Raw genomic sequence first — 24,990 nt, 5'->3', positions numbered from 1 at the left:
GAAAGAAGAAATATGCTCCGTTTTATTTGAAGCAGCTGACACTTAAACCCGATATGAAGTGTCAACCTCTCCATGAAGAGAAATCAGAACCAGGCACTAAGTCCAGCCACCTGTCATGTGCGTGTACGCAGTGAGGTGTGAGATGAGGCCTGGTGATTTGTGAGTTAAATTCATCCCTGCATCGCACATCTGAACCACTGCCTGATATTTATCTGGATCCATCTGTTGTTCTCTCCCTGCTACAGACAGCTGTACAGCAGAACCCTAATGAAAAAAAAAAACCTTCATTTAAATATCTATGTCATTTATTTTTATTCAGCAATGATATTTTTGTGACATGGCCACTAACGGTTTGATTAGTTTGTTTATCTCAGTTTTTGTCTTCTCTTGTTTTTGTGTGTCTAAGCATTTTGTTTTATTCTTGACAAACTGAATGAAGTATTATTTGTTTAATAACCTCAACCTTGAAGAAGTTCAACTTTTAAATAGTGGTCTTTTCGACGGGTGGATCAATGGATCAATCAATTTCCTCAAAGCAAGGACAGAGAAAGCCGATTGAGTTTAATGCATAAAGATCATCTGTTTTTCATCATGACTCCTCCCCAAAAAGAGTCATGATGAATTTCCATCTTCTTTGTTAAATGTAATATTTACACAGCTTTAGTACTACGAGGTGTTCTTAAAGGTTAAATATCACCAAGCGTGTTTCTGACAAAGAAAAGGCTTCTGGATGCATTGATTTATGTAAAAATCAGCGTCTCTTTTCCTGGTGATATTTCTTTAAACTCCAAGGGCCCTTAAGTAGTGCTGGTGGAGCTCTGGAGGATCCTTTGTGTCTCATATTTTATTTACAGAACACATTTATTACTCATATCTTACAACGTTTTATATATATTCCACATGAACAGATCTGGATGGTTTCAATTTGAATTTAGACTCACAACAAACACCAAATGAAACAAAAGCATCTAAAAGAATAAAAGTTTGCCATCTTCATAAATGTACTCCTATTCATGCCTATTTTTCACAAAGTAAAGATTGTTAGTATCTATTCTATTAATAATGGGTAGAAGGATGGAACAATAAACTAATTGAATCATTCATCCTGTAAAAGCTCTCCATCTACGGGTCAATCTTCATTCCGACCCTCACCTGGTCATGAAGGATGGGTCATGACCCAAAGGACCAGGTCACGGGTTTCCTCAGGAGGGCTGGCGTCTCCCTTGGAGACAGAAGGCTGAGGAGCTCAGAGTGGAGCCGCTGCTCCTTTGTGTTGAAAGGAGCCAGTGGAGGTGGTTTGGGCTTCTGGTAAGATGCCCCCTGGACGCCTCCCTTGGGGGGAGTTCCAGGCACGTCCAGCTGGGAAGAGGCCCTGAGGAAGACCCAGGGCCAGGTGGAGAGATTATATCTCTGCACTGGGAACGCCTGGGCCCCAGTCAGAGCTGCTAGATGCTCCCCAGGAAAGGGAAGTTTGGGGTCCCTGCTGGAGGTGTTGCCCCCGCGACCCAACCCCGGATAAGAGGTTGAAGATGAGATGAGATCCTGTGAATCAATTCTCCCCTTAACCCTGGAAAATAGGGATTCTTGTGGCATAAATAAAGGTTCATGAGTGCAATCAAATATTTGCAGAACATTTACGGAAGGATTTTATATAATGTGTGATAATAAACACCAAGAAACCTTTCACATAATTCTCAACTTTGGAAAACTGCCTTCTCATGTTATCTAATCTAAAAGAGGCTTGATTTGGAGACGTCGTGTCAAACATTAACCTTCATAAGCAATGCGAGGCCTTCTGAGGTTACAGCCAGTTTGGGTTGGAGCTTTATTCCGTTTCCTGAGAGCATTCGGCTGCATATTATTCCCCACATGGTCCAGAGGGAGACCAAGAGACCCACGTTCCCTTTAGTGCCCAAATACAAACACAAAGTAAAGACCAAGACTCAGCCTCGTTTAGAAGGAGCAGCATGAGCTGAAGGACTAGGGAGTGGGCAGAAGTGGAGGCACTGAATGAAGTATTGCTGAGAATAACATGAATGTTAAATGGAGTACAGTTGATTTTTGCGACTTTGTGCGGAGCAACCATGAGGTGCCAGGAGGACCTTCTGCAGTGTAAAAATGACAACAAAAATGATGATAAAATGAACGACGGTAAATTGCAACATTCATTTAGTGACGTTGCGGCTCAGATGTTTGTAAAGCTATATTTCAGATTTAGTATTAAATGTATTCATACGACGATGTGCTAACTTTGTGGAGGAGATGCTGTGCTGCTCACTGTCACTTCAGAGAGACGTGGTGGAAACGGAAGCTTGGTGCGTCTGATTCAGTTTGACCAGCAGCACCTCATCTGGTTGGTTTCAGGTTGGTGTCTGGGACCTGGAGAGTCTGCAGCTAGTGCTAAATACCTAATGAAGGGGGAAAAGATGCTCAGGACGTGACAATAAAAGCTGTGCTGCAGTCTGCTTTTATGTGAAAGGTCACTTGTTTGCCTGCGATGTCACAGTCTGATTTCCCTCTGGTCTCTGTTCACCGTTCTGTCCAGCAGAGTAAAACCCACCGGAGACTTCCTGTCCAACAGCAAACAGCTGCTGACTAGCTGCTAACTAGCTGCTAACTAGCAGCCATATGCAGCCATTCAGGAAGTAAATGTATCAGATTTCCCTCCAAAGTAGGAGACCAAGCAGCTTTTGGGCTCATGGTCATCAACTGAATGAAGTCAAGTCTCCAAATGAAAGCTATAATGTTGTCACACATTTCACATATCATTATTAAAAGTGATGATGTGTCAATAAAGTTTATTATTTGATTTCTGCTTCCCCCTATGGTCCAAAACACCAGTTCTTCCTCATTAAAGCCACAATGTGCTTTTAAAGGTATAAATAGAATTTAATAGCACTTTTACAGTGTTGCAGTCATCACAATTGATGAAATGCGTTCAACAAGCAGCACTTCGTTTCTGCACTAATGGTTGATTTCCTTCCTTACATAAGCTATTATTATATGACTAAAAGCTAAACAAAGTAGTATCCCCAGCATCAAAATAAATCATATATTACTAGGGCCGGGACTTTAGCGCGTTGTTTACGATTAATTAATTACAATGTGAATTGAGATTAATTAACTACACAAAAAATAACACATTAAACATTTTTTACGCATTTTTACACTTATTTTTTGCACCGCGGAACGTTTCTCACTGGATGAGTTTCGGGGGGACCGATTATACTGGAGCACCAACTAGCGTCCATGACTTCAGACAACAACAAACCACAGTGAACATGAACGAAGAAGCTGACGAGACCGTGTCGGGTGGCCCCGTGAATGGGAAATCTTCTTATAATAAACACACGGATGGAAGCGTCGATAAGAGCGTGGTTGTGTGCAAGCTCTGCAACAAGGAATTCACATCGAGCCTCAAGTATCACCTCAACGCAACACAATTAGCAGCTAGCGTGGACGTACAAGGACCCACACCCAACCCACACTGCACCAGATGACTGGTTTAAGGACCAGGGTAACTAAGTCCACGTCTGAAAAAATAACCAATGTTCTGAATGTACTTGAAAGTATTGGTCTACTTAAAAAAACATAGTTTACAGAAGGTCTACTTACCTATAGGCTACCTGAATTTCTGAAAGTACTATATTTCTAAATATGCTATTTCTACACTTGTCTGCTGGAATTGGTTGAACAAAAATAAAAAATAAAAATCCATGTGAAAAAATTACTTTTTTTTTTGCTTGTTGAACGCAGCATGGAGGAGACAGTGCGCACGCTACTACAGAACCAGGACTCATTGGAAGGGCCCAAGGTGGACCCGCTGGACCTGATGAAAGCCTACAAGGTAATAAGTGCTATCAAAGAACTGTCAAATATGTGTGTAATTTATTATGTGTGTAATGTGACTCAAAATGAATCTAAGTGAACATCTACTCTAGGAACACTTAAATAAAGTGAATGGGAAGTGTTATTAGTGGAGTGTGTTGTTCATCCAGGGTTATTTCTAATATAAAGAATAAAGATTTTATTTTTCATTTCTTTGTGAAGGCAGAGTCTTTGATGGGCTCCCACTGTGTTTCAGGACAAACTCTTGGAAGAAATGTGGAAGCAGCAGGACAGTCTGGAGGGTCCCACAGCAGCGGAGATGCCTGCCCCCCCCGAGGGGGGCGACGGGTCAGAGGACAATGCAAAGGACAGCAATCCTCTGCTGGAGCAACTGCGAGCCCTGGAGGTAAAGTGGATGCAAGGTCCAAGACCCCCCCCCTGCTCCGTCTCCCCATCCCTGAAGCACTGATGGATGTATTAAGAGCAATACTCATTACACGAGACTTGGAATAATTGGTCAGCTCAAGGGAAGCGTACAAGGCAGATTGGACTGAACTTTATTGTGCTGGTTTTATTCTGATCACTAATACGTTCCATTTCCTTTCTATTAAAGAAAAAGAAGGATTACAGGGTTTGCTAAAGGATTGACATGGTGTTAATTAATACCTCAGGAACACCGTAGCATTCGTGTTTGTCAGTTTGAGTTTTTTTAAAGAATTGGTCATTAACCATCATGTGTCATTCATAGCAGCCTGAAGCTGTGTGCGCTTGTCTATGACATCACATTATATACCATGAGCCATGCAGGTGAGAAAAAAGCCCAATCAGTGGTTCATTATGGCTCTCTCCGTCTTTGTGACATGAGATCACAGGAAATGAGACCCCGTGATGCTGCAGAGCGGCGCAAGGTGCAAGAAAAGGACCAGTAGGATACAAAGGAGTTATTCAAATCAGGTGATAATTAAAATCCTGACAGGGTAGTTAACATTTGCAGCCAGTGTTCCAGGGTCACACCTCCGCTGCTAGAAGAAAAAGGACCTGTCACTCTGCTAAAGGTTCACAGCTATTATTGATGACATTCTTCTAAACTACTGCAAACTACTGTTAAAGCCTGAAGGGAAAATCCTCCGCGAAGCCTCACCTGTTGGGTCATGTTTGTTAAAGTGGTTTTGCAGAAGGTCCTCTGTAATAATGAGGACTGTGTTTCTGTGTCTAGTTGCTGCTTCGGGACACTAATGGTGGTCTGGTATTGAGCATGAGCGCTGCTGAAGGCAGCTGCTTGGAGCCTCCAGTGTTATGTGATTGCTGCAAGCTGGTTGCCTGATTTACATTCTCCAATAGTGCTTCCTTCTGCTAAGGCAGGCTCTCACTCTCTTAATGTGTCCGGAAACATCACGGAAAGAAGAAAAAAATCTTGTGAGGTGCGAGACAGCGATGGACTTCCTTATCTCAAACATGTTCTGTGTCATGCCACAATATTCAGATGATTCAAATCTAGCTGAATTATTGGCTCCAACAGCACATCTCAGCATTCCCAGGCGTCCCCGTCCTCTGATACCACACACAGAGCTGTTCACCCCCCCCACTCACACTGCAGAAGCACTTTAAGTGGATTCCAGATGGTCTCCACTGAGCCACAATCACCCTGATTTGTTCAGAAACAGAACAATGTGTGACACGGCTCGCTTCCACTTCACTTACTGTAGCAAAAGCCTGGAAATAAAGTGTGAGGAAACCAAGCAAAGGATCAAATACAACAAATGCACTTATCTTATTGAGTGATTGAAGCAGTGTGGGCATCAACCGCTGAGATTAAAGTCAACCCCTGATAACCTCACAATAAATGTGTGAGATGAATTACCAACGTACATAGATGCTTGCTGGATTTTCACCAGATTTCAGTGATATTTAATGTCCAAATACTTTATAACCACCATGTCATTAGTGATGATTATTTACATTAGATCCATTTTCTTGGATGGATTATTCTGAGTGTACTTTGTGGTTTCCATGACGTTGCATCTTCATGATGTTCTTTCATTTTTCTTAATGAAGACTTCAAATGCAATACATTGAAATATCAATTTTCCCTTATCTGTGATGTACTGAGTACTTTGTTAATTAATCATGCTGATTAGTGTGAGCTAAAGCACCACAGTTCAAACGTAGAACTTTGGCTCCTCTGACCTTTCCACAGAGCAGCTGTGAGCCTTCATGCTGATCTGTGGCCTTTTAAACACTGTCCAAAGAAAAATAGCTTTTGTGAACCCGGTTAAATGATTTCCTTTGAAGACAACACCCAACTTCCTTCACAGAGGTGAAGTGAAAACTAACCTTCTTAACCCAGCTTTACCAGATCAATCATTTTAGTGCAAAGTCACATGCTACAAGGTTTGTTTCTTTAATTAAATGAATTAATTTAATTAAACCTTCCTCAAGGGAGCCTTACGGACACTGTGGAGTTCTGCCTGATGGAGTCTGGATGTCTGAACTTCCACATCTAATAGAAAGTTCATAATAATAATAATAAGTCCACGTATGGCTCTGTGTTCCAGGCTGAGAACTCTGCTCTGTCCATGGAAAACGACAATCAGAGGAAGCAGTACGAGCGCTGTCTGGACGAGGTGAGTCCTGTGTCCTGTGTTTGTCCATCTTGTCTCACACAGGTTTGTAAAAGCAAACGCTGTTGGGCAAATAGAACTGCTGTAATATGTCCACAATGTCAACATAATGCTAACAGCGCCCGCTGTGTGTTTCTTTCTGTTCACTCATTTGGAAAATAACTTGTTCTCATGTGTGTGGGGTTAAAAGGAAGCCATGCTTTGATTAGCTTAGCATAAAGACGTCTCCCTCCTTCTGCAGGGACCCTAATGTTGCAGTGGTTAAACAAGCAAGATGCTGTTTCAGAGCTTTCAGGTGGATATTGTTCTCTATTGGTCGTGGCACACTGGACTCACCTCGTTTTCAGCTCGTGCACATTTATGAGCGTTAAATGTCAGCTCAGACCAACGTGTCTGTTTGGTAGGACGTCAGATGATTAGCAGCTCGTAGAGACACCAGGACGTGAAGCCAGAGCCAAGAGGAGCATCAGTAATCTGCCTTTGATCCTCTCCCTTCTTTTCCCTCTTCTCTCTCCAGTCAACACCACTCTCTACTTTCTTTAGGGGCTTCAGTAATTGGCTTGTTGCCGTGGAGATTGCTGCCCATGAGAGTTTTACGTACAGTTTCATCTCTGGGATAAATTTCCCGTCTCCCGTATTATTCCCATTTCTTTTGGGGGGGAAGCGTTCAGAAAGCCTCCCTGTTGTGTTTTGTATGGGATGTTGTTTAGATGGATTAAAGAGGCAAAGCAAAATCCTTTTATCATATCGTATAGTGTATTCTTCAGCTTCAGACACTATAAGCAAAGAAGACAAGTTAAACAGCATTAACAAAAAAAACTAAACTAAAGATTTTTCATAAAAACTAAATATCTTTGACCACTCATTCCAATTGCATTGAGTCCAGCAGATGCATTCTGTAACATTGTCTTCTAAAAACGCGATCAGTTTCTACATTTTGGTTTATTCTGCTCTAATTGCAGGCCGCTGCTGTAAGATTTCACTCAATGTGACTTTGTGATGCAACACAGCGTCAATCTGTCCTTACAGCATCTTAGATGGCTCTAGACTAGTTAACCTTTGGTCATATTCATTTACAGCCTCTGAAGCTCCACAGAACGTTTGGGAATTTAATAATGACCAGATAGCTCATTCATTTTTATATACATATATTCTAACTGTCTTTTGCAGGTGGCTAACCAGGTGGTCCAGGCCCTCCTCACTCAGAAGGTTTGTTTCTGCACCGTGGACACATCGTTCATCCAGTCAGCGATATGATAACACTCAGATTAGCACTACATATTAAATTATATTAAATCCCTCTTTTTTATGTTACCAACGACATAATGTAGCTATTTCACACAAGTCCTAAAACCTTTAGATAGGAAACACATTAAAAAATATCATCCCTAGTAGGAATATTATAGCAACACTGGAGCCCAACCTATTCAATTTCATTCTATATGTATATGATTACATATATTTATTTACTTCAATACACTTTGACAATGGAAGTATTGATTAGTTAATTGATGCAAACCACATATTGATCTTCAAACAGAGAGCACTCATCTTGATGAGGTTTTACCTGCAAAATGCATGTGATCCATTTGAAAAGAAACAAACAGTTGACCATGTTGCATAAGGACAGCTATGAGTCGTGTAATCTCCTTAAATCTCCCAGTGTTATCTCTCATTTTGCCTTCTCTCTGGGGGGTTCTAGGACTTGAAGGAGGAATGTGTGAAGCTGCGGACCCGTGTGTTTGACTTGGAGCAGCAAAACCGTATACTGAGCGTGTTGTTTCAACAGCGTGTCAAAACGTCCACGAGTCCTGTCTCCCAGGTAGGGACACATGACACAAAATATGCAAACAGGCACCGACAGAGCAACCCTGCTTCAACATGAGCAGGGCTTCACTGCCAAGGGTTTCTAACTTTATAAAGGAACACGCAGAGAGCGAGGTCTACCCAGGGTCTCATTTAAATTGATAGGATGTACAGATTTACTGTCGGATTTACAATTGATAAAGTGTTTGTTTTTGTGTCAAATTAGTGGGCTCCAGTTCAATGTATCCCTTGCCACTCTCTTCTTTCATGCTGATCGGGTCAGAATTTGGCCTCATAGTGACCAGACCTCTTATCCTGCTGCAGCCGGAATGTGAGCTGCAGACTTTTCAAGGTTCTCTGATTAAAAGGCTCTGAACCGTACAGCAGGAGGGGTAATTGGTTTAAACCTGGGCCTTCGTGTAGAATTGTTAGCCATCATGTTTAGTTGTAGAGCTTCACCACTAAGTGCACTGTAGAGCTTTGAAGCTGCTCTTATTAATAACGTGTGTGTGTGTGTGTGTGTGTGTGTGTGTGTGTGTGTGTGTGTGTGTGTGTGTGTGTGTGTGTGTGTGTGTGTGTGTGTGTGTGTGTGTGTGTGTGTGTGTGTGTGCTTGCCACCCAAGTTAATGCAGATTTAAGGTTAGGTTGTGACTTCAACTACACAGTCACGGTCTACGTTTGATTTGTATTATCTAGGAAAAGTGCTTTGGTGTGCGTATATATATATATTATAGCAGTAATTCTAAAAGAAATGCCTAATTCATTCATTTTGCACATAACAATTTGAACATACATTTTTTAACTTAATTGCAATTAATTGCAGAAAATCCTGCGACCACAAATTCTAAACCAGCACAGCGTGTAACAGATAACATTTGTCTCGATTCTAATAAAGTATAGTATTCATTATGCAGAAGGCATGCACAAAGTTTCAAGTTGCTTTGTTTCTAAAGGTCTCTGGATTGTCAGGGTTGTCAGTCAGATTCCACCACACAGACAAAGTCTGTATTCAAGATGCCAGTTTGATATCACAGACAGAATTGGTAATTAAAAAAATAATGAATTAAACTTTCCAAGTCAAGAAGTTGTCAAGGAAAGTCTAGGAATCCTCATACCAGGCCATTCAGGATGCAGGAAATGCTGTCCTCCATCTATAACCTTCTGTAAAGGCCAAACTAAGCCGGATGATGTCTTAGTATAAGACCCAACGTATCACAGAAGAGGAAAGTATTAGACATGCCTAATGTAAAGGTTCTCAATGCAATATCCAGAGCATTAAGACAGCAACAAACAAACACTGTTAGCACAGTTACTCACTGATTTTGTGAGCGGTTTGATTAACACACTCATTGCCGTCGTTAAGTGTAAAATAGTCATTTGATCCTGGTTAGAAAATGAATTGTTACAGTGGACACTGCATTTTCAACCCTACAAGATAATCCCACTTTCACTGAGCCACATGAACTTTTACAGCAAATATGAATGAAGAATGTTCATAACACAAAATTGCCAGCAGCACAGAAAAAACACTTTTATGTGCCAAATGTTGCCTTTAAATTCACTAATGCTGCATTCAAAATGATCCAGAAGGCTACATTGGTAGTGTAAGACAATTATCTCATCCCTAAAGCGTGAATATAAACTACAGTTATTGTATCAAATTCCAGGAAAGTCATAAACAAAAGTATTTAGAGCAGGCTTTGCATTAATATCTTTGATTCCAAAGTTTGAGGCATTATACTTGTTGTCTAGTTGATTAAAGTTACAGATGGGATTTTCTGCTGTGCAATTAAGCAACATTTTGCTTTTGGTTATGACTAAAAGATCAATTCACCAAACCCCGAGAGCTTTCTGAAGGGTTTGGGAATTCTGATGCAGGGTAATGATTTGTTCGTATAATATGGCACTCAGTGATGAAAAAAAGAGATTTATGTTGCTGAAATCACTGTGAAAAGATGAAAATGATGAACAACTTAGGAAGTAGATGCCAGTTTAATTGACCAGCATACATTTGTGTGCATCATTTTCTTTCCCTTAAGTTTGGTTATGTTCAACCACTGATTTAAACGTGTCTCTTCTGTTTTTTGTTCTGTTTGGTGAGGGGTATCCAGGTGACTCATAAGGGCTTCATTACATTCAGGTATTCTGCATAATGGGACAGAATGCTGTGACTAGATTTCTCAGTGTTTTTTTGTGGTTTTGTTTTGCAAAGCCTTTCTATTTTTGTGTTCATTGTGGGCGTTCATGTACTCGACCGATCTTTCATAGAAGCCTGTATTAGAAGTGCTGTGCAGTGTTGTGTCCTTTTTCTTGTGTGCGTAGAGCTGTGACACAGTGAACCAACAAAGCATTCACACAAAAATCATTAACCTTGGGGTGCTAGCATTAAAGATGTATTTAATGGGCCTGACATGGGCCAAGCCGTTGTTTCTTGCTAAGCCCTTTTCTCTGAGCTGCTCACCCGTCTCAGAGGCAGCAAAGAGTGAATTGACCTTGTGTCTTAATGGTCTGTTGATCACCTGGACCTGAAAATGTCTTAATAGCAATTACCACTTCAGTATTGTGGACACGTTATGATGTTACACTCCGTTTCAGAGGCTACAAGGAGAAAAGAGAGTGTAATGTTTCTAAAACACACTGTGTGTTCCCACTACCTTTAGTGTGAGGAATGCACGTTATTAAGAGTAAAGATGGTGAATTTCTTTTTGTTATTCTCCAATAACCTTTTTTGAGCTGAGTGTTATCACCACAAACATTGTAATGCATCAAATTATCCTTGTGAAAGTGAAACTGTGCGTAATTTCGTGAATTCAACACTTAACAACAACAAAGAAAATTCAGCATTCTGCCTTTATGAATCACACCATCTCAGTTAACAATTGCTCCTAAAAGAGATTCCTTTTAACCCGAGTAACAGATTCCAAACTAGATGTGTGGGTCCTTCCCGTCAGCACTGTCCCCGGCTGGGAAGATGAATGTCTAAATACTTCACGTAGACTGTGCTGGAAAAATGTAGAACTGCAAATTAGCAGTTGGATTTCCATGAAGAAATCGAAGAGAAAAATGTATGAAGTCACATGGCTACGAGGTACCTGCAAACGAGCCGTGGCATGATAGTATTGGACGGATGCAGGGATATAATGATTCAGTCCTTAAGTCTAAAGCCTTAAAATATACACTGTGATGATTAGTGGATGTAATCCCTCCCATTATGCTATGTTGTAATTAATTAGTAATCCGACCATTGACTAATGCGCTATAGTGAGCTCTACAAACCCATAATGCAACTTGATAGATTTTCTCTCAGACCCTCTCAGGCTTGTTGTTTTAGCAAAAATTGGTTGTCCCCTTTAAAAGTATGATGCAGTGCTACCAATAATGAATGATAATGATAATAATAATTATTCCAAATAGAAAACAATATTACATCAGTATAAAGTGCCCCACTCATGCTTTGGCTCTTCCACAGTCAGATAGAACACAAAGCCACGTCCTCTTTGCACTTTATGGATGTGTCGTACATTTATTTATTCACTTACTTTTCCTTTTAGTCACGGCATAGATGTACTTTTAAGAAGAAAAGGCCTGGCCCCAGGCTCTTAAATAATTTGTAGGTAACTTGTGATATCTCTATTTAGAGAACTTTCATAGCTTCTGAATGTGATGCTTCTTGATTCATGGTGGAGAACATCCAGAGGGACTATACTTACTCTGATGACAGTACTTTATAGTGAATGCACAATACAGAGCTGTTGAGCTCTACAATCCTTCAGATAATGTTTTTACCATATTTGGCATTCAGCAAATTTTTCATATGACAAATATTTGCATGAAATATATTCTTCTTTCACAATTTTAAATTACAATGTCTGAATTATATGCAGATAAATATTAAGAATTGTTCCCTGAGGTAATTATTGCAGTGGATGAAACGTCTCCACAGCCGTCCAGTTTGCCCTTGACTTTAAGCACAGGGCCACGCTGTCCTTAACTGATCATCAAATCTCAGATAGCCCTCAACATGCTGCCTGTAATTAGTTCCAACTATAATCCGCACAATCGTGGTCAAATGTGGCCTCGTGAAATAAAGCATGGATTATCAAATAATAGGTGCATATCAATGAATGGACCAATTCACTCCAGTCCCTGGCTCCCTCGTGCAATTATTTCCTATTCACATTAATTATTGCTAACAGATGACATTAATGACTTTGAGAGGAAACAGACCATGGCAACGATCAATGCTATTTCAAATGGGGTCACACCGCTTTTCACACCTTTGGGTCCCTCTGATTGGAAGCGGCACCAATACAAACAGCGTCAGCAGTGCCAGCAGTTGTTAAGGTTGAGGTGCTCCGCATGTTCCTTAAGGTGAGGAATGAAAACACTGGTCCTTTCAAATTTGGAATTGAACCTTCACATTTTTCACCCCTTCGTGATACTTATTCAAAATTGACATGAAAGTCAAAATTGACAAGAAAATTATTTTGAGTAAATGATTAAGTTTTTACATAAAACAGACATGTATTTTCTATAGTGCACGCTGTATGGGATCTATATCATTTAGTAAGTAGTATTAAGTCCATGCCAGTTTTTATGAGCAAGTAATGAACATTCAAAATGAAAAGCTAAAAAGTTGACACAGTTGTTTATTTATTTGCCAACCTATCGTTTAATTTGAATAGGTATTATATCATGAATGAATGTATTACAATATGCAGTGACGTCCCTTTAAAGCTTTTACCATTTATTTCAAAGCTACATTGTGTCTCTAGTACACAACTCCAGTATATCAGCTGAAGACATTTTTGAACACAATACCAGTATTGTACAATGTTCTATGAGACACGCCTGCATTACTTCTAAAATGTCTCATAGACCAGCTCCCAAAAATGCAAGATCAGACAAACATGAAAACACAACGTATTTTACAACAAAAACCATCTGACAATTGGAGTGGAAAACGTTCCTTTAGTTAGGAGGAGACAGCCATGTATCCAGCATATTGTTTATTTCGGACCTGTGTCAGAGATAAATGGGGCTTTATCATTGTGTAATTCCTTCAAACTACAAAGGGAGGCATAATTAAACCATTTGTCACTACTGATCAACTAAAATGTATATCCTTCTAAATTTCTCTCACGCTTTGTTGATGTTAGCCTGCAGTGTTTCATTTTTGTTGATTGGCTGCATTACTACTGATTTTCCAGGAGGTCCAAAGGAATGGAAAGGCATGTATTCCTGCAGGGAGGTGGCCCAGCCTGCTGAGCCTCACCTGCCCACGCAGTAGTGGCAGTGGCAGTGAGCTGTCTCTATCCAGTGCTTGTAGTGAGTACTCCAGTGGCTCCCACACTTGGGCAGAGGGACGTGGATTCTCCAAGCAGGTGGGTTTCATTCCCCTTCCTTTGATTTAAAGAATAGGGACGTTGTCATCTTCATGGCCTGTCAGTGATCCCTCTGTTAACGCCATTTCAGTAATTGTAAATATGATTTGAATTGCACAGTGTGCTGCAAGCCGGGACAAAAGGATGAGTACGGGCTCAGTATCCAGCAACCACTCAGCACCCATCGAGCAGGCAGACCTGGGATGGAAGGAAGGCCACATACTCAAAGGTCTGAAGCACCTTCAAATGTGCGGCTCCAAAGAGGCATCCTCAAACGCGTCGGTGCCTCACTGCAAAGACTGCATGACTTCCAATGAGGGAATATACTCGTTTGGTCTCAAGTGTGGCCAACAAGGGAATACAAACAAGCAATTAGCCCCGACAAGTAAATCTTTGAAGGCCGGAGCAGTGATCACTGCCCGAGACTCAGATGATGCCAAAAATGAATCAACGAAATTACAAAGTAGAGAATCCAGTGAACCACCAACAAAAGAGCTTGTTTGCTTGCAGAAACTGGATGTCACAAGGGATGATGACAACAATTTTCAAGAAGATCCTGTAAAACTTGCAGGGAATTCTGGTCTTTTTCCCTCACCTGTCACAGACAACTTTTTGTTTTTAGAGGCCCCCTCAGTAAAACCTGGTGTAAGCCCAACAGATGGCCTCATGCATTTGGAGGAAAAAAACAAGACCACCACCATGAAGTTAAGCGACAGAAATAATAACCAGGAAAGGTCTACCGACCGTAAATCCAGACTTGATCATGTCAAAAGACAACAGGGCCGACTTGAAGTCGAAGCAGATACAAATGACGTGAGCTCCTCTGTTCAGCCCTCTGCCACTAGCGCTCTGAGCTATGTGAGTGTAGCCAGACAGCGCAGCTCCTCAATGGAGGTTCGTCACTGCAGAGACCAGGCGAGTCAAGCTGGGAGTGAAAGCCAGGCCTCCAGCGCCTCAGACTCTCCACAGAGGAAACCGAAACCTCAACTTTGCGACTCAGCAAGAAAGGCTTTCATTCTGCGGAGTAAAAGTGCAGATGGAGGGAAAGAACAATCTAAGCAAACACATTCTCCCCTCCATCAAAAACTTATTAAGGGCCACAGGTCCAAAGGACAGTCAAACCCTCCTGGCCAAAGTGTTCCTAGCAAAAGTACAAATCTCAGTAAAGCACAGGGTTCATTATCTAAAGTTGAGAAAGATGAGAACCCTTTGGTGTCAACAAGTTCCAAGTCTCTTAAGAGTGTGCGCTCTCCCCTAGCTTCCCCTGTGAAACATGTGAAGACATTTAAGCCCCCGGGGATCAACGAATGCTCAAAGAGCCCAACAAAATCATCTTTGCAATCAAGCAATGAGTCTGTGGAGGAGAGCCTCTATGACAACTTACCCTGCTCTCCACGAAAACAACGCCGCCAAGACCAACACTCGGAGGTTTCCCATTTGGAACGTCGGTCCCCGTCCCCCCCGCGGCCCCCAGGTCGAACTGCTTCTCTGGTCCTTCGCCCCAGTTGTGACAGCTTACCCAAGGCCCATTCATCTGCAGGTCAGACGCCAAGCTCCATTACTGGGAAGACAACATCGAGCACCACCAGGCAACAATCATATATCCCTTGTATTTTACAGCCACAACAATCCCTCCCACCAAACGATAATCAACGTTCAGCCCCACAACCGGCCCAGCTCTACCATACCCATTCATGCAAGATGCCATCAGCCTCACTTCGAGAGTCAGTCCAGCTATCGATGGACAGAACTGCCACCGGCCACGATGAACATGGTGCTTCTTCTATATTTCCAAGTCAGAGCATCTTACAGCGATCCAAACAGAGCATTAGTGAGCCCAGACTTTCAGATGTTTTTCCTCAGGCATATTCTAAGATGTACTACCACGGGATTACCAACAACCCTCAGAGTTCCACCTCAAGACCTGTAAAAATGGCTCTCCCTGTAAACGCTAAATCTCACGAGGCAATTTCTGGACAGGAAACCAGTACCTTCCTGGTTTTTGGAAGACATGACAAAAATGAAACAAACTCCACTGCAAAAGGTACATTTCAGACTTTTACGTGTGATCCCCAAATGATACATGAATGTGGACGTCATGATAAAGTCCGCAGAAAGATGGAGACCCGCTGTAACTCACTGGATTCTGAGCCCCCGGTTCAACCTGTGGCATCAGACAGTGGGGTGATGCTGGATTGGGGTTTTGATGAGGAGGGTTGGCTGTTTAAACGTTCAGTGTCTGTGTCGACCAGACCTCCGCTCAAGCCAGTAATGGGAATGAACGGAGCCAAGGCTCGCAGCCAGAGCTTTGGTGCACGCTACATGGACAGGCCAAGCTTCAACAGATCTGGAAAAGTCCGAACTCAGATCAAAACGCACTCAGGGAGCTCCTTGAACTCTCTTAATGATGTGCTTCCGGGAAGTATGAGTTGCTCGAGTAGCTACCATTGTCCGATGAATCGATCCCTTTTGAACAACTTTTTGATTGAAGAGGGCCTGACACCACCTTCACAATTGGGGTCGTCCAGTGAAAGACTCCAGAGTCTTAAACTCCAACGAGAGCAGGCTCGGCGCCTTCAGATTGAGCAACAGTTCTCAAGCGCCTTTGGCGAGCCAGTTTCTGAGGAACCAGAGAGACAAAGTTCTATAACTACAATTGAAGAGAAAGTGATGCTCGGCATAGAGGAGAACCTGCACAAGTCTCAGGAACAAGAGAGAACCATTGAAGTGAAGCCAAAATCGGGCTCAACTTTAGCAAATTGGTTTGGTTTTCGTAAGAGTAAGCTTCCTGCTCCGAGCAGCAAAAAGACTGATCCAGCCAAAGTTAAAGAGGAGAAGAGGGAGCAAAAGATGACATCACTCCTGGGAGGAAAACAGACTAAGACTGATAAAAAGAGAGACAGAAGAAAAAGTGATGGAAAAGACTGGTAAGAGATTCTTACAATTCTAAGTGAATGCCTTCTTTCGACACACTGTTCGACTTTCATATGAATTTTCATTTCAACAATAAACATTGAAGTTTCAAAGCGTATTGCTAATAAAGTTCTTTAATACCTCTGGTCCTCTAAGTCATCTCTCCTTAGCCCAGAGACCAATTGAGACTCATTTCATACAAAGATTTCAAGAGCTATCGGGTCCTTTATGTGCATCATGCAGGGCATGTTGTCAGCACACGTGGAATGTTGACGGTTTCTTTCAGCTCTGTGGGGATGAGAGACTCTCACGATGCCGTGCGGGCTTGCATCTCAATGCCCTGCCCAGGAATGTCCCTGAATGAGATACAAGGACATTCGGACACCATCAGGGACCCAAAGGTAAATTAACACATTTCCTACAACAAAAGGGCCAGTATATCATTTATTTATCAATACTACTAATATATATATATTTTTTAAACCAAGTAGGATCAAATGAAAACATAAATACACCACATGACTGTCTTTACAAGTGAGAACTACTCCAGGCTGATTTCAACATCTTTTTTGTTTTATTTTTTAATTCTCTTACACAAAGTTTCATCATATAAGCCTTCATTATCAAACATCTTTTTTTTTAATTAACCATATACTGTACTATCTGTTAATAGTGTAAAACAAGTAAAAACACAAACAGAACATTAGTCCCGGTTATGTGACACTGGCAGAAGTGTGATAGAACGTGCAGGTAACTTTTGATTTTCTACATAAAGATGCAGATGGTCAACCTGAGAGCTGATGGTGACAATGGATCCACAGTGAAGAGCCCCAACCAGGACGCTGTAATAGGTCAGATTTTTCTATTCCATGTGGGTTAGGACTACAGAATTCCTTAAAGTCATAGAAATGAGTTAATCCTCAATTTGCTCTGTGAGCAATTTCAGCCTGCTAGCATTAAGGTCTTATCTGTGCTTACCATTTTACAGTTTGCAGACAGAAGTGAAGACCAAATATGAAAGATATGTGTAAGTCATAAACATGATGAACATGCAGTCAAACAAACATGCAAAATGCTCTATTTTGTCAGTGTGTGCTTCTTCCTCCATATTTCTGTTAAATTAATTTGTTCTACTTCTGCATTTGTTTATTGTGTTGGGTGGCAGTTTGAATCAAGGCAAACAGGAACCATTGCATCACAGTTGTATTTCACTCAGAGTTTTCCCTTTAATCGGGTCTGCTCATCTTCACTCATCCATTCAGTCCAGCTCCTTCTTGGTGTTTTTGTGGGCCTCAGTGATTGGAGAAGATCAACGGCCTGCTCCTGCAGCGACCTCCACTAGAGCTGTGTTGTCACATGATGAAGGGAATTATCCTGTCTCCTCGATTTTTGACATATTCATTAAATTGTGCAAGTGTTTGGAAGTATGCAGCCCAATCTGCAAGCCATCAAATCCCAGACATTTAGTTTAGCACACTCTCTTTGCCAAATGATTAAATACCAACACGCTTCAAATGGTGACGCTTTGTGAAACCATCTAGTTTGTGTCAGGGATAAAGTCCCAAGGTTGTAGGTACCAGAAGTACTTGTTTAGGTTTAAGAAATGAAGATGCCTTGGCTTAAAATAAAGTGTATTTATAACTGGCAATAGTTAATTACGGTTAGTTAGGCAATACATTTAAAGAAGATAAATCCTTGGTGATGGTCCTGTGGAGGCTCCGTTATCCAAAGCAAGAGAGCAAACTCAAGTTTCCTTTCTGCATTGACTAGAATAAAAGTGCTGTGGGTCAAAGGGATGAGTTTTGCAGCTGTTGCTAATTCACATCACTGCTGGTATGAATGTAAAAAATCACTGGCAGGTTTATTTTTACGGGATCAGCTTTGACCTAAAAACATAACACAATATCAGAGGTAACAGCTGAAATACTTTTCAGGTCAACAATTACACCCCAAAATATACACCCAGATCCACTTTGTTTTTCTGGAGTAAAGTAGGGTCCCATTGTATTGACCTCACCCTTTGCCTGGTCCATCATAGAGTAAATAAACCAGCTTCAACTGCTGCTTAACAGACACTTCTTCATCGTCAGGCTGTTCTGTGGATTTTGTGCTGAAACATTGATATTATTGCCCAGAGAGGTTGTCATGCATTTTGCTTCGGTCCATTTGCCGCCCAATGACACTCTGGTGCAAATGCGATGTCTCACGGTCACACTGACCAGCACACACTAGGTCTTTTCCACTTGCTGTTAAGTTTAAGTACAGATGCAAAGACTGAAAGCGGACGTAAAGAGAGAAGAAGCCAAATACTATTTGGTCATTTTGTTGTTGCTGTCACATTGTAAATTAAAAATAGGGGCAGATAGAACTAGTAGTTTAGGTGGAGGACGCTGACAGACCCTGCTTTCATTTCAGTGGCCACAGTGAGACCATCCACACGACGCTGTGGGTTAGGAGAGAAGGAGAGTGAAAAGGTAGCAGGACAGTAGGCTGGAGGTTTGTAGGCTAAAGAGCCGATTAGCAAGTCGCCCTTTGAACGACTACAAGATACTCGCAGATGTTAAAATGGGTCTAGATGGTTACACTATGTCACCGTGCTCCTGCCGCTCAGCTGTCAATCAACACCTAATGGCAGAGAGTAAATGTGAAGATGACTTGTGCAGAGTTGCTTTGTAACAGGTATTGACTGAGCTTGCCATAACGGAGAGGGGATGTGATGTGAGGAGGACAACAACCTCAGCGTGCATGTGAAAGGCTTCTTGAAAACAATCATTTCTCAGCCTCTGTGATTCTGCCTTTCCAGGGGAGTCACAGCGCCTCGCGCTAACTTCCTACTAAAGACCAGACTAATCAATAGTGTCTCTGTTCAGTGTCTTCTCCTTTCAATCATTTGTTCTTGTTTACAACACGTTAAAATGACCATTTCGATCTCAAGCCCTTCTTCACTAACCCTTCAAGATCCCTTTTGATACACTGAAGCATCATTACTTACATGAAACCACCATTACAAATTACTATGACGTGTTCAATTCTTCATACGCTGACAGTTGCAGCTCATGTCGAATATGATGTGAGTGTGTTGTTTGTTTAAACAGAACATGACTAAACATAAAACTGGTCCTATGACTCTGAATAACATTAGCTAAACCTATTTCAAATCTACACATTGGCAAAGGGTTCCATTTGGTGAATTTTAGGGTAAGTGATGGTCACTCAGTGATGCGGGGCCATTCTGTGACCTCAGCACTGAGTTTTATGGCAACAAATAGCTTCAACTTCACTTTTTACATTTTGGCCCCGAGGTGCCAAATTATAAAAAGTCAATTATTTTCAGGACAAAACAAAAAGTGGGAAAAATGAACTTGTATCCCAGAAGAGGGGTGTAAGGCCTTAATGAATAAAGGGGAGCAGCTGTTGCCTTTGCTCCAGAGTGAGATTGCCTGCAGGCCACAAAACATGAACCTGAATGACAACAAGAACATTTGTTTTGTAAGCTACACGATTCTCTGATTCAAATATAAATGAAACAAACCATGCATTTGAAATGGTTTTATAATGTTTAACACTGGCGGCACCAGGTGACACTTTTGATTCAATAATGCAAAATCTGCATCTTTGATCTAAAAAGTGGAGAAACACATACAACATGACTGTGTTTGTATGTTTGATATGTTCCAAACCAAATACACACATTTGGAGTGTATTTAAGCTTCATTTCAATTGCCATTCTGTGCCTTCCACATTCACAGTGTGATCAATGCATGCTAGTAGTCACACACCCATCAAAAACCACATCTGTGATGCAAAAGAAGCGGTTGGCTTGATTTTCTGTGGGGGTGCAGTGTGTGTGGAGTAATTAGCACCATCATTAGCCAGCCTCACACATGTGTTTACCAAGAGGAAACCATCTCCAGAAATACAACCACCAACCGACCAGACCAACCATCGTTTGGATGTTTGCTTTTATAGAATGAGGGGGGGGGAGAATCATTTTAATGAATGGCTCAACTGATTCAAATCATCAGATATCTTTTCTGGCTCCTTACAGCCAGTAAAATATGGTTGGCCTTGTTCCTTTCTCCAAACCACTGACAGTTAACCAACGTGTTTGCATTAGATTGGATCATATTTATACCACCATTATTGAAAGGGATGTTGTTTGGTAACATAAGCCTTGCTCCACTTGTCCCCCGTGGAATTCATTATTATAACATCAGCTTTAATGTAAGCATTAGTTATGTTGCTTGAATCTACCCCAGTGTTTTGCAACATTAACCACGTGACCTCATTCGTTGCTGCAAGCAACGAATGAGGTCACGTGACACGTGTTTATGACCTTTTTTAAGTTTAGAAACATCAACGTCGTGTAGACGGTGGGTGCAGAAACATACAACCCAACGAAGGACAGTTTAATCTCCATATGGATCAACTTCAGACAGCCTGTCTTTTAGGATTATTATTAGTGTGCACATATTGGACAGTTTCTTTAGCGTCACTTCATGGTTACATGTTGGTTCCTTCCTGCTGTTCTCCATCTCTTCTCCACCACCCTGAGCCACTCTGACCGTCCTCCTTGTGCCGCAGGCTCCGGCTGCAAGATGCGAACGTTGGACAGTGGAATTGGCACCATCCCTCTTCCTGAATCCTGTTCCTTCTTCTCCTCCATCCTGCACCTCCTCCCCAAATCCTCATCGATACATGAACAGTCCCTCAGTCCACCCAGTGTCCCTGGTTCCTCCAGCGAGGACATGTCTCCTTCCCCGTTGCCCCGGTGGAGAATACCCTCCAGCTTTAAGGACTGCAGCCTTGCAGGGGCGCCCTCCTTCTCCAACTCCTCCATGACCCACATCCACTCAGTGCCTTTCCCGTCTGTGGCCTTCCTCCAGCCGATCCAACCCCAATGTGACCCCATTGTGACCTCTGTCCGTGTGTGTGATTCCCAGAGCAGGCTCCCCAGACCTCCACCAGGTACAGTAGAGAGGCACATTGTGTTCAAAGGATGGCCGTCTCCTCTCTCTTCACCAAACTCCAGCACTCACCTCATCGATTAAAGTAAAACGTCTAATGAAAAGGGTAGAAATGACATCTTTACAGGCTGTGGAAGCGGCTCATTCTGTACATGTTTAAACATCTCTAGCAAAGTTTGTTTATTTATTCATCCATTGTGAGCAGTACGTCAATGAGATGTTGTTCTCAACAATGTATATTTTCATCTGCATAGTTTTAGAAAGACAACCATAGGAAGAAGAACGCAGGTCTAGTTATTGGCTGGTGATCAGTTAGCTGATGAAATGCACACAGTGACCACGTTTAACCACCTGAACTGTCTCCATGTGTGAGGAACCAGACTCGAGCTTCATTTGCAGTGTTTGAGGTTAGATACACGTTCAGGTCAGACTCACAAAGTGTCACCTTTCAAGATGCTTTAGACCTCCACAAATCTCCTGCCTCTTTGGATCTTGCTGTCTTTGAAGCTGTCAGATGTCAGCCTGTGTCCTCCTCCTCCTCCTCCTCCTCCTCCTCCTCCTCCTCCTCCTCCTCCTCCTCATAGTCTCTCTTCTGTCTGACTGCTGTGACGAGAGTTTCACTCTGTGTTTGTTTCAGGTGGGTTGGAACCAAAGAAGTTGACTTATATCAAATCGAAACCACGGGCCTCTCCAAGTCAACAGAAAGAGCAGAAAAGACTTCAGCTGGCCAACTGTAAGAGACCAAGCATTAGGGTCATGACTTAATAGATTATACTACTGATAGCATTCAATAGAGAAACATCAAAAGGACTGAACTAAATATGTTTCATTTACAGAAAGAGCAGATTATAAAACGCAGTCCGTCACAATCCAGGAGTCAGATGTAGTGTCGGTTGAATTTGGGAAATTGATCCTTGATACTTTGGTTGATTGACATTGACATGCAGGCAGGGTGGATGCTGTTGGCGTGCTGCAGGATCTCACTCTGCTCTCCATCTCTCTTTCAGAGTTTCTGACCCTAAAGCCAGGAACCCATGGCTCAAACCCACGGAGGATCCCTCCGTCACAGGATGAAAGCTCATCTTCCACCTGCCTGGAGATACTCAGTAGCCTTTCAGGTGTGTAATGAACCGTGTGGAGCTGCAGGTCATCAGCTGGGAGCAGCTCTCTGAACCTGAAGCTCTCCTGTCCCACAGGAACAAACCATCAACACGGACACAAGCTTCTGAGCTGAACTAAACCTTGTTCTGATTTAACAGGAACTTCCATAATCACAGCATGGAAACACGTTACAGCAAATGTTTTCTATATTTGCTTCTCCCACCTGGTCTTAAAAACATGTTTAACACGATGACGTCTCAAACAACACAATTTATAGTCTTTCACTCTTTAGATCTCATTACCCTACATGAGCGAGGCTTTCTGACTGTGAGGCTGAAGAAGCTAAATAACTCTATTTGATTCCATTTTTTAAACATATTTTTAAGAAATGGTTAATCCAAGTTTAAATATTTAATAAACTTTGCACAAGCACATCCAGTTCATCACCAGACTTCCATTATAGCTCCAGCTGTGGCAACTTTTGGAGATTAATGATGCAAATTAAAGGCCTGAACTACAATCTGCTGAGCATGGAGATTTTCATTTTAAATACATGTTTATGGGAAGATCTAATTCTGCTTTCCAAGCTACAAGGAATATGTCATTTATTTTACACCGGACCCTAATAAATTCACAAACCCTGAGCTCCACCCTGAAGGCGTTTTATGTGCAGCGCTTCCTTCATGAGCTCTTCTCACCTAGTGGTCATGTGATTCTTGAAGCGTGCACTATTTTGTGGGAAATCTTTTTTACTGTCACAATGTTCAACCCGCATGCAACCATCCAAGACTTATTGTAACCACAGAAAGTCATGTGACACAAGGTAAAAAATACTCAGCAATTTTAAAAAACAAATTATCATCACCTGAGTAAAGATCATTGATCGTGGGCCTCACTTTCACGCATGAAGATACTTGTGTTTAGTGTCACATTGGGTCTCACATGTGTACTGTATTCTGTATTTCTTACATATTTCCACAGTTATGACATCAAGACAAAGCAGTGAGTTTTGCATGTAACCGTAGCAGCTGGTGGGCACGTTGTGCACGTTGTGCACGTGTTTGTCTTTGATAGATGCTGTGGAGTTAATAAGTCAACTTCCATTTGAAAATAAGCTGCTAACCAGGGAGGCGTTGGATGCTTTTGGTAGTGATGCAGTACAAAGTTTATCCGGATCAAAAGAAGACGTTCCATTGATAATGTTTTTGTGTTGTTTAATTACAACAACCTTTATTCTACCTTAACCAAGTAGTTTTATTGCTAAAACCTCACCCATTGATTCACAGACTGAAATGTACAAAAGGTATTTTGAGTAAGAAGCCTGACATTCATCATATCTCGTAGTTTCTAGAAAACACCAACATGTTCTCCTGTGGAACACATCAGATGTCATTGTACTGCGATGGTTTAAAAGCTGCTGTTTGTGTCCGTACATTTACCTGTGAAATACCTGTACCACTTTTGTATGCCGTGTCCCTTATAGTAATGCTTTTGGTGTTTTTTGAATGCATCCAGACAGATTTTAGCTGCCTTGCGATGTTTTTCCTCTCAACGTTGTCGGCCCCTTTGTGAATAAATGTTTGCTAAAATGCACATTGCCAAACACTGCTCTGAGCTAATCAAATACAGTAATGAATGCAACTAAATCTACATATCACATTTGTCATAGTGAGTGTAGCAATATAGTTTCCACACTAGACAGTTTACACGTGATGTAGAACCATGGAGCACAATGTCATTAATCATGTCATCTCACTGTATTCACCTCTTTAAAGCTTTCCTCATTCACCACACATACATGTTGAAGGTAATCTTTATAAACTTGAAGGAAAGTTCAAGCCAATAGCATCACACGGGTTGAATGACAGATCTATGTAGCGTGAGACGAGGTGTTGATGGGTCAGGGATCCGATTGGCTGTACTGATACGGGTAGATTGAGCACGGCTCACATAACGAAGAGTCTCACTCTCACAAGAGTATTGTATTTTTCTAACATTTACCCTGTAATTTGATTTGTACTCAGCACTGATGGGTGTCATTTACTATTTATAACACATATTCTTACTTACTATTACAGTTATTCTCCCTCTAAATGGTTTTTTGGTTCAGAACCCAATAATAACAGTGATTTTCTTGTGTGACAGTCACCTTAGCAGTATGGAGTGAGAATTGTATATTACTGATATTCTTTGTTTTATGTAAAAGAAGAAAGAAAAAAATAAACTATTTCAATACTTACAGTGTTTTTTGTATCTCAATGTGTTCATGAGGTTTAAAGATGGAGCCGCTGTGATTTTCATGCAAACAGGGCGCCGTGTTTCCTTCACACAGACTCGACATCGATGGAAGCCCAACAGAGCACGAGGTCC

At 41.7% G+C, this 24,990-nt stretch overlaps 1 protein-coding gene across 4 annotated transcripts in view; it reads left to right on the top strand.

The window, feature by feature from the left end:
• The window catches only part of LOC119228995 (nck-associated protein 5-like), a 36,367-nt gene extending 11,508 nt beyond the window's left edge, over window positions 1-24,859 (top strand). Inside the window, exons 1-13 of one of the 4 annotated variants that reach the window (XM_037489054.2) lie at window positions 3,187-3,517; window positions 3,757-3,847; window positions 4,085-4,234; window positions 6,384-6,452; window positions 7,620-7,658; window positions 8,152-8,271; window positions 13,466-13,639; window positions 13,760-16,566; window positions 16,839-16,953; window positions 17,328-17,403; window positions 21,137-21,520; window positions 22,157-22,272; window positions 22,527-24,859. In XM_037489054.2, coding sequence (XP_037344951.2) covers window positions 3,758-3,847; window positions 4,085-4,234; window positions 6,384-6,452; window positions 7,620-7,658; window positions 8,152-8,271; window positions 13,466-13,639; window positions 13,760-16,566; window positions 16,839-16,953; window positions 17,328-17,403; window positions 21,137-21,520; window positions 22,157-22,272; window positions 22,527-22,535 — 4,149 coding nt within the window. In that variant the 5' untranslated portion in view covers window positions 3,187-3,517; window position 3,757 and the 3' untranslated portion in view covers window positions 22,536-24,859. Of the gene's footprint in view, window positions 1-3,186; window positions 3,518-3,756; window positions 3,848-4,084; window positions 4,235-6,383; window positions 6,453-7,619; window positions 7,659-8,151; window positions 8,272-13,465; window positions 13,640-13,759; window positions 16,567-16,838; window positions 16,954-17,327; window positions 17,404-17,540; window positions 17,580-21,136; window positions 21,521-22,156; window positions 22,273-22,526 lie in introns of those variants that run through there. The other 3 variants (XM_037489053.2, XM_037489052.2, XM_037489056.2) reach the window with 3 other exon arrangements.
• The last annotated feature ends 131 nt before the right edge of the window (window positions 24,860-24,990 follow it).

The sequence above is a fragment of the Pungitius pungitius genome, chromosome 10 (assembly GCF_949316345.1).
Source record: "Pungitius pungitius chromosome 10, fPunPun2.1, whole genome shotgun sequence".
Classification (NCBI taxonomy): Eukaryota; Metazoa; Chordata; class Actinopteri; order Perciformes; family Gasterosteidae; genus Pungitius; species Pungitius pungitius.
This window is presented reverse-complemented; position numbering and strand designations above follow the sequence as displayed.